The sequence below is a fragment of the Papaver somniferum genome, chromosome 5 (assembly GCF_003573695.1).
Source record: "Papaver somniferum cultivar HN1 chromosome 5, ASM357369v1, whole genome shotgun sequence".
NCBI lineage: Eukaryota > Viridiplantae > Streptophyta > Magnoliopsida > Ranunculales > Papaveraceae > Papaver > Papaver somniferum.
This window is the reverse complement of record NC_039362.1, coordinates 165283176-165292805: the sequence shown is the minus strand read 5'-3', so window position 1 is coordinate 165292805 and position 9630 is coordinate 165283176. Positions and strand designations below refer to the sequence as shown.

At 35.9% G+C, this 9630-nt stretch overlaps 2 protein-coding genes across 2 annotated transcripts; one reads left to right on the top strand and one right to left on the bottom strand.

Annotated features, from left to right (window-relative positions):
- The first annotated feature begins 3820 nt into the window (after positions 1–3820).
- LOC113283531 (growth-regulating factor 1-like) lies at positions 3821–7919 on the top strand. The gene is made up of 4 exons (XM_026532827.1): positions 3821–4558; positions 5092–5301; positions 5618–5972; positions 6732–7919. The coding sequence occupies exons 1-4, from the start codon at positions 4123–4125 to the stop codon at positions 7561–7563; spliced, it is 1833 nt and encodes a 610-aa protein (XP_026388612.1). The 5' UTR covers positions 3821–4122; the 3' UTR covers positions 7564–7919.
- An 868-nt stretch (positions 7920–8787) lies between these two features.
- Positions 8788–9405, bottom strand: LOC113279985. The gene has a single exon (XM_026528615.1). The coding sequence runs from the start codon at positions 9403–9405 to the stop codon at positions 8788–8790; it is 618 nt and encodes a 205-aa protein (XP_026384400.1).
- Positions 9406–9630: the final 225 nt, after the last annotated feature.

The following is a 9630-nucleotide window of genomic DNA, read 5'->3' as shown; positions in this document are numbered from 1 at the left end:
TTTTTGAGTTTTACTTATCTACCCTTTAATTGTTGCCATGTTTACTTTCTACATCATTTTTCAGGTTCGCCGGGTTCGGTTCAGGATCATTACAATGTTTTCAGGTTCATTACATGATTACCCAACAAAGGTTCATCATTTCCATGTATGTTGGGATTTTCAACTTTATATAACACTTTTCAGGTTCATCGAGCCTGGTTCAGGATCGTTATATCGCATTCAGGTTCGTCGAGCACGGTTCAGAATCGTTACATCGCTTTCAGGATCGTCAAATCATTTACCCTCCACGCCAATGAAATGTTTATTTAGGGATAAGTAAGACTTTTACTAGATAAGATAACTGCCACGTATAAGGGTGCACAGGAACCGAGCTAAAATCCCGGCCCGGCCCGGAATCGGTGGAACCGTACCTGTTTTTATACCGAACCGAGGAAGGAGGTACAGGTACCGGTCCAAAACATAGGAACCGGTCTCTGGGAGGTACAGGTACACGGTCCAATCCAAGTCCCGTGCTGTCCCGGACTGAATGTACCGAGTTTTTGTAGCTACTCTGCAATTCTTCGTAGCTATTCTCTAATTCCATTTAGTTAACGAAGAATAAGAATCAAAGAATGAGTACTTTTATCGAAGTTCGTATGTCTCTACAAATAAGGTCCAACCAGCAAGTTATGTTGATAATCAGACCGACACTCATAAACGGATTGATTTAAATCCATGGGATCTATTATTTGTAAGATTTAAATCCAAGGATGAAACTATCAACAACAAGATTAGTCATCTTACAACTTCTTTGTCACAAACTCTTGATCATTTCTCTCCTCTAGCTGGTCGCCTTGGAATCGATAAATATGAAGATGGTAATACGTTCTCTGTCTATATCAACTGCAATTTTGAAGGTGCAGAATTTTTCCACGCCACTGCAGACATATCCGTGGAGGACATCGTCTCCCAAACCTACAACCCCCAAAGCATAATTTATCTATTGTTTCCGCTCAATGGGGTAACAAACTGGGAAGGTCAATCACATCCTTTACTTTCCATTCAAGTTACTGAATTAATCGACGGCATCTTTATAGGGTGCAGTGCCAACCATTCTGTATGTGATGGTGCATCAGTTTGGCAATTCATTAATTCATGGTCAGAGATCAGTCTTAATTCATCCAATAATCATACCCCGCTTCATTGTCCAGTTTTTGAGCGTTGGTTTATCAAGGAAACAGATATCCCTATCCGTCTACCTCTCTCTTTTGCTGACAGATTATCGAAAAAGGCTGGAATTCCACCGCCTGATGGTCTTGTTGAGAGATGCTTCCGTTTCACTAAAACAAACATTGCAACATTAAAAGAGAAGGCCAATTTAGAAATGATTTCAAAAGCAAAAGAAAATATGGTGATCTCCTCATTACAAGCTATATTGGCTCATATTTGGAATTCTGACAAATGTATTGATTGGTATCGGAACTGTACCTGGTACCGTACGTGTACCGAATGGTACCGCAACCGAGGTACAAGGTATAAGTACCGGTCCAAAATTTTAGAACCGAGATTTGGGAAATACAGGTACGCGATCTTGGCAAGAACCGAGCCGAACTATACCGTGTGCACCCTTAACCACGTAGTACTTAACTGGATGGAAACCGTTAATTGAAGAAAAAAACGGCCAAAAAAAGATTACTTTTGACAAGTTTTCAGAAATGGAGATACCTTCGTCTACCCTATTTTAAAATAGGGGTACTTTATTAAAATCTCCGAACAAAAACAATCAGAAGGGCCACATATTTATATCTTTAACCGGGCCATTTTATTATTTTTAGGACCGTGCCTATACACTTCCGTAGGTTTTCCCTACGATGTCTGATGTCCGAGTTCTGGTGGTAGCCAGACTTGTGCTTCATAATGAATAAAATTTGGCTGACTTGATAGTCCGTTGGTGAGGAGGCATGACTTTGATCCGTAGGTCCACCCAAAGAATGGGCCGAAATCATTATTTTCTTTTCCCAAATGATAAAAGTATTAAATGCTTTCAAAATAAATAAATAAATTGTTCAGTTTTTTAGAAGAAGAAAGAGCAAAAATCAAAATGTCTCTTTCAATCCTCACCCTCAATTCTTAGTATTTCTTTTAAAGGTTTGTTGTTGGTCCTTGGAGAGACAAATTATGTCTCTATAAATAATTTAAAAAATGTACTATTGCAATTCAAGTTCTTTTTCTTTTTATTTAGAGAACCAGATAATGTTAGGAAAAAAAAATAAAATTAAGTTTTGTACATACATGCATATATATGAACATTTTTGCTTCCCAATTTCATTTCATTTTAAGTGAAAATACAAACAAAATTTAAGGCTTCATGGAGACGTTGGGTAGTGGTGGGTAGGTCGGTCTGGGCCTAGATTTTGTATGGCGTCACGTGGCAATACATCTTTGTTTCATGCAACACACCACTCGCTCATTTCCTTCAGTAAATGTAAAGAACTAAAGATGATTGAGAATATTGAAACCGCCAGCGGAGTAAGCAAGAAAAAAGCTTTAACCAAGTGAGGACAAAAGAGAAAAAATAACTGAAAAGACATATTTACCCCTATTAATATTATCCATAGTGAATTTGTTTTATTTGTATTTATAATTTATTTTCTATTATTTTTATTATTTTGTGTTGAATAATATAAATAATTATGTTAAATCACATTAAATTTACTAGATTTTCTAAATAAATATGTCAGAGAGTAATTTTTGAATAAATTTAATAATTTTTGACCGAGAGATGAGTATTAATAAATTCTATAAATACTGACGTTACCGCAGTTATTACAGTCTAGAGATTTGGATGTGAGAATGGTGTATTGCTGAAACATCAGGTTTAGTGGTTTCGATACAATCTATTCAGACTGTATTTCCTTATCAGAAATATCATAAAATATAAAAAATCAAATCTTGCAAAATTTGCAGATTGGTAATATGTTGCCGCGTTGTTATGGGTCTGTTTTTGTCAGGTAAGTCAAATATAAAATACTTAAATATTTATTTTATACGATTTTACATCCTTAACCAATCTATCTATTTCATGCATTTACAGAGGAAAATTCTATACATACAAATTAGTTTGTCATTCTAATCTAAGTATTTGTTAACATACTAATTGAAATATGATGGATGATATATAATAAAACTAACAAACAAAACTATAATAATTATATTTGGAGCTCAATAGAAATCATTATTTTCTGTTGTGTTATCTTATCTCCCTAAAAGGTGCCCACAGTCATTTTTCAAAATTTAAGCTTCATTCGAATATAAATAATTACAGAGTTAAAAGTGACTCAATTATTAACAGTTTCATAATACTTTCAAATGTACAGATTTTATAATTAATTATGCATCAAGATTTTCCAAACATAATTAAAAAATAATCCCTTTCTACAGGTTTATTCTTGTCACTGTTCTTAATATATAAAACTTACTTTCCATTGCGTCCAACCATATAAAAAATTTAAGATTTTCATCTTTGAGTTGTTGGCCGACTTTTTTTTCTTAAAAGAGGTATGTAAAGAAAAAATATGAAAAATGAGAGTAATTCAAGTCTTAGTTAAGTTCATGTCTGCTTTAGGAATTTCACATTTTTATTTTTCAAACTTAATATAATTATTAAAAAAAAACTAAATTCTATTTAGGATATTTTATTATTATGAATTGTGAGAGATAAATTGAAGGAGGAAAAGAAAAACAGATTTTTTGGTAGTATACTTGAGGCGTAGAGTATTTAGTACCAACTTTCATCTCAATATATACACAAACACACTTCTCTCTCTCCCTCCATCTCTTGTCTCTACTCTAGTACTAGTACTACTCACTCCTCTCTACTCTTTTTTTCTCTCAATTATTTTTTCTTGCTCAAATCAATATCTCCTCACCCCCTACAAGCAAAAAGAAAAATAAGAAAACCATTCTGGTTTTTCATACTGAAGCTCAACAACACTGAGCGTAATCATTCTAACAGACTTTTTCATACTGACATTAAAATGTTCACTCCAACTTCTCTTCTGAATCATGAATCTTCATCTGATAAACCCATGATTCAATCTTTAGTTTTTTGGTAGGTAGGTCGGTTGGTTGGTTTTTACAGGAATGGATTTTGGGGTTGCGGGTTTTGATGGAATGATGGGTAGTTCTGAAATAAATGGGTTTCCTTCTCTGGGTTCATCAGATGTTGATCAAACTAGACAGAAAGGATATGGATCTGGTTTTAATAAGCAAGAAAGATCTGGGTCAGCTGAAGATAATTGGAGAAGCTTGAAAATGTCAAGAGCTGATGATTTCTGTAATACTGGTTCAAAAACAATGCTGTTTCAACACAGGAATAATAGTTCATCACTAAGATCTAATTCATTATTCTCTGATAATGGTCAGGCACAAACACAGATGTTGAGCTTTTCTTCTCCTAAATCTGATCCCTTTTTACTTAATAATAATAATGATGGTGGTTTAATGGAGAGAAGTTTGCAAAACTCAACATTGCCTTACTCTTATCATCACACTTCATCTACTATCCCTAGAACTACAGGTATTAACTGCAGTAAGATAGTACTCTATTACTTTTTTAATTAAAGAGATTTCAAGATAATTGAAGAAGTAATGGGTTTCTTCTGATCATCTTTTATGTTTTAACAGAGTCTTTCTTATCTTATACTATTATTTCTTGGAACTGTTTCAAGTGTGACAGGTCTTATCAAGAACACCAAGTAAAATTAAAAAAACCAAAAAAAAAAACAATCTTGGTTTTGAGTCTTGTCAAAGAAAAGTTTCTTCTTTTTTGTTTTTGTTTTGGGGAGATGGGATTTTGCAATGAACAGTGGTAACAATGAACTTCAGAACCCAATTCGTTTGATTGGTTTAACATCTCTTTTTTTTTTCTTTTCTTTCTGTTTGTTTGTTTTATTGTTTTCTTCTTCTGTGAAAGGTAAAGCTTTCATGATTTTTGTAGCTTCCTTAAATGTTGCAGACAAAGGTTATAGCTTTTGCTTCATTTGCCAGATACATTCCTTTGTTATTTTCTTGAAATCTCAGCTTTCTTTTTTTTTTTTCTGTGGATTTCAGGGAGCTTCAGTTCAGGCATGCATGGAGTTTTATCTGGAGTTAGGGGACCATTTACTCCAAATCAGTGGATGGAGTTAGAACATCAAGCTCTGATCTATAAGTACATTAATGCAAATGTACCAATACCTTCTAATCTCCTCATTCCCATTAGAAAAGCACAAAATCTAACTGGCTTTCCTGGTTTTGGTGGATCTATAAGACCTAATACTCGTAAGTTTTTTCACATCTATGATGAAAAGGAAAACATTTTTTTTGCCTTCTAAGATCTAGATACTTGTTTCATCTTTAGAAATGGTTGTAATTTTATGAGAAATGAAATAATGCATGTAGCTGAAACTTTGCTTTATACAGTATCCACTGTAATTTCATGGTTTTCAACTGTTAAAAAAGTAATTTCTGTTTAGTAAAAAGTTTATCCAACTCTAATTTCTTTTTGATGTGCAGAACACTGTTTCTTTTTCATTAATTTAATTTTTGTTTTTTTTCTTCCTGTTCTGAAACTTTTATCTTCTTTTCTTTCTTTTAGTGGGATGGGGGTCTTTCCATATGGGTTTCTCTAGCAACACTGACCCTGAACCAGGGAGATGTCGTCGAACCGACGGGAAGAAATGGCGGTGCTCAAGGGACGCTGTTGCCGATCAGAAATACTGCGAGCGGCACATGAACAGAGGCCGCCATCGTTCAAGAAAGCCTGTGGAAGGCCAGATTACTGGCCAAGCCGGCTCGGGGCCCGCTACCGCGAAGGCGATACAGATGGGTTCCTCATCAGCATCGGTTGTCGCCAATAGTGTTGCTTCCAACGGCGTTAGCATAGCACAGTACCCAATCAAAAATTTGCAAGCAAGTGCTCTTGATGCTTCTGTGAACACCCAAATCAATAGGTAAATTTGGTTTTACCTCATGACATATTTTTAGTGTCACTTCTTATCCGATCTTGAATTCTTTTACATTAACCTTATGTTTAAAATTGGGCTTAATTTCCTTTTTGATAGAGTAGACCCACTTTGTTTCCTTTTCACTTTGGTGAACCTGACTACTCTTTGCATCAAGATTCCCCTTTTGAGAACATTGAATTGTTTGTTAGATTGTCATTGTTCCCTATTTGTTTCTTTCTCCAATAGTGTAGGATTGATGTAGAGAACCTACTTGGCTAGAGATTACTTTCAAGTTATGGATATAAAGTAGTGACCTACATTAGTTAAACCATCAATCTTACAGCTTGGATGGAACTAGCTTAGAGCATGACCAATGCTGCTGGATAAAAAGCCTAATTTAGCATATTTATACCCTGCAATAGCAATACATATAGTCAATTATGCCAGATATGGTTTGGAGTATTTTAAAGATGTGCTAGTAAGAAAATATTTTTCAAGGAGTTCCCTTTCAGCCCTGCCTGACTATATTTACTACCAGTGTGGATTCCCCCAGAGGCCATAGCTGAGGCCAATTTATAGCTTCACACCCACAGTGGTTTGCGTAATAAAACCCGTATTTCCCTTGAATTCTGCGAGAATGGTAGCAAAACAAAGTAGCACAGCATGTTGTGTGATAAACACTACGGTACCAGGGTTTGCTGCCTGTATCATTATTTTTCTGCTCCTTTCTCTGTCAGTGTTTTAATTTTGTACGGTCTCTTGCAGGAACTTTCTGAACAAAGATATGGGCAGTCGAATGCAAGAGTCGCAGGGCCTCTCTATGTTATCACCCACCATGAACATGAGATCCAAAGATTCCTTATTCTCCATTACCAAACAACACAACCCATTCGAGGAATCTTCTCGATCTGAATTTGGTTTTGTTCCTACTGATTCCCTGCTGAATCCTTCAGAGAGAAGCTCCTACTTCGGTTCTTCTGCTGACCTTAATGACCCAGAACCCCAAGACCAACATCCCCTTCGTCATTTCATGGATGATTGGCCCAAAAATCGGTCAGATCGATCAGCCATGTCCTGGCCTGAAATGGAAGAAATCCAATCAGATCGAACCCAACTCTCAATTTCAATCCCTGTACCTTCTTCAGACTTCTCATCGGCCTCATCTTCACCTACCCATGACAAACTTGCTCTTTCTCCTCTGCGTTTGTCACGTGAGTTCGATCCTACTCAGATGGGTTTAGGAGTAGGTACCATTATAAATGAACCAACTCACAGGCAGGCAAGCTGGATACCAATCTCTTGGGAAAATTCCATGGGAGGGCCGCTTGGGGAAGTACTAAACAACACAAACAGCAATGCAGGAGATAGTAAAAACTCATCAGGCTTGAATCTAATGACTGTAGGTTGGGATTCCAGCCCTAGGATGGGATCATCTCCAACTGGTGTTCTCCAGAAAACTACATTTGGATCACTATCTAATAGTAGCACAGCAAGTAGTCCAAGAGCTGACACTAACAAGACCCATGACAGAAATAGCTTGTGTGATGATCTCCTTGGTTCGGCGTTTGTAAATTCATCGTCCATTCCTTCCATGTAAGTAAAGTGCGTGAGGAGAAGATAAGAAGAAACTTCAAGGATGAACCTAGTTGAGGTAATTAGTTGAAAAAACTGAGTTTGATTTTTAGCTTATTAATTTCTGTCTTTTTTCTTTCTTTCATCTCATCTGTTGTTGTTGTTGGTCATGGTCCTTGCCAAGCCGGGTTGTCAGGCCTGATTTTGTAGGACTTGGCATCTGTCATTTGGCACTTAATTAGGGCTGTGCAAAAACTATCTCTGTTTCTAGGAAATCAGCTTTGTTTTTTCCTTTATTTTTCATGTTTATTTTATCTTCCATCTTAATGTAACTCAGGAATATCAGTGAATGCTATAGTTTAGAAAATCTTTTTCCATTCAGCAGAGAAAATATAGTTCATCATTTTAACACCGGAACACATAAGATAAATTAAAAATATCGAGATCCCCATCTAATCTTAAACCCTGAAACTAAAACCCTGAGTAAAATTAAAGGCTGACCACAATCGGCAATAAGGATTTGTTTAGAGAAATATCCAAGAGCATTTCCAACCTTCTCAATAGCTTTAAGAACATTCATACCTTGAACAAGTTGTCCAAAAACAACATGTTTCCCATCCAAAAAAAAAATGCCTGCCAAAAGGGTTATACGGTGAAGGACGACTTTCGAAAGAGATCATAAACTGAGATCCATTAGTATCAGGACCAAGGTTAGCCATGGATAAAATTCCAGGGCCAGTATGCTTCTTCACGAAGTTCTCATCAGGAAACCTAGCACCGTAGATTGATTCACCACCACTACCATTCCCAGTATCACTCTGTGAATAATAGATCCCTTGTAGTGTAATGGCTTTCCACACCTACCAACTCCTTTCTCTCCGGTACAAAGTGCTCTGAAGTTCTCAGCAGTACGAGGTACACAATCGGCAAACAGTTCCATCACGATACGGCCGGCAGGTTTCCCACCGATTGTCATGTCAAAGAAAACTATTGGGTTTGCCATTGATTTTTTTTCGTTTTTGAAGACTATTGGCTTTGAATATTGTTGTTCGTCTAACTCAGACACTTGCGGGAATACGTATACAGAGGATTATAACGTAATCTATATTCAATAGAAACAGAAAAACTCTTTGGAAGAAATATATGCCAAATCGAACTTCTCATTAATCTCACAAGATACAATTTCTTTTCTACAGTAATTCAATTTTACAAGTAAGAATCTCAAGAAAACCAGAGCTTAACCTTTGGTTTATCTGAACATCATCCTTCTTCTTCTTAAGGTTCTTGATGACGCTTTAGAAACCAAATATCCAACACCCAAGCACATAACCCAAATTCCAACATCAACAGCCCAAGTTACTTCATCATCAGTCTCACTTTTCTCTGAAAAATCTCCATCATCAGAATCACTTCCAATCATCTCATCACCACCACAGCAACAGCAACAAGAGCCATCAGATTCATTCTCCTCCTTCTCCTCCCCTTCTTCTCTATCTTCTGGTATTTCTTCCAAAACCTTGAAACACCTTCTCTTATTATTCTTTCTTCTTCTCTTAATCACAATTTCAATTTTCTCATTAATCGAAACATTTCCATCTCCACTGACAAATATCTCAGCTTCAGAAATCTTAAACCCTGATGGATCATTTTCAAGAACACATTTAGTTTCCAATTTCCAATCATCATATATATCTTTTCTGTAAACTCCTTTTAAAATCTTGTCTTCTCTTGAGTAAACTTCAAATCTAACTCCTTCACTTACTCTTACTTTCTCTCTACTAGCATAAATTACTTCTTGTTCTTCTTCAATTTCTTCTTCAGCTTTCATCATCATAATCCTTTTCTTTTTTTCTTCTTCAGATCTCATTCTATAAAGTGTTATAAATCCTGATGAGTCTGATCTAATTTTTATTTCGTTGATATCTAATGGACTTTCATTAATTCTTGGTAGATACAGTAATGTTAATGACTCTGGTAATTGATTCTTCTTCACTTTTGAAACTGATAATCGGAGATAAAATGCTTTGATTTTCAATCTATCTCTTTCGCTTTGATAAAATCCTTGATTCTCTGTTACTCTGCACATCTTGGG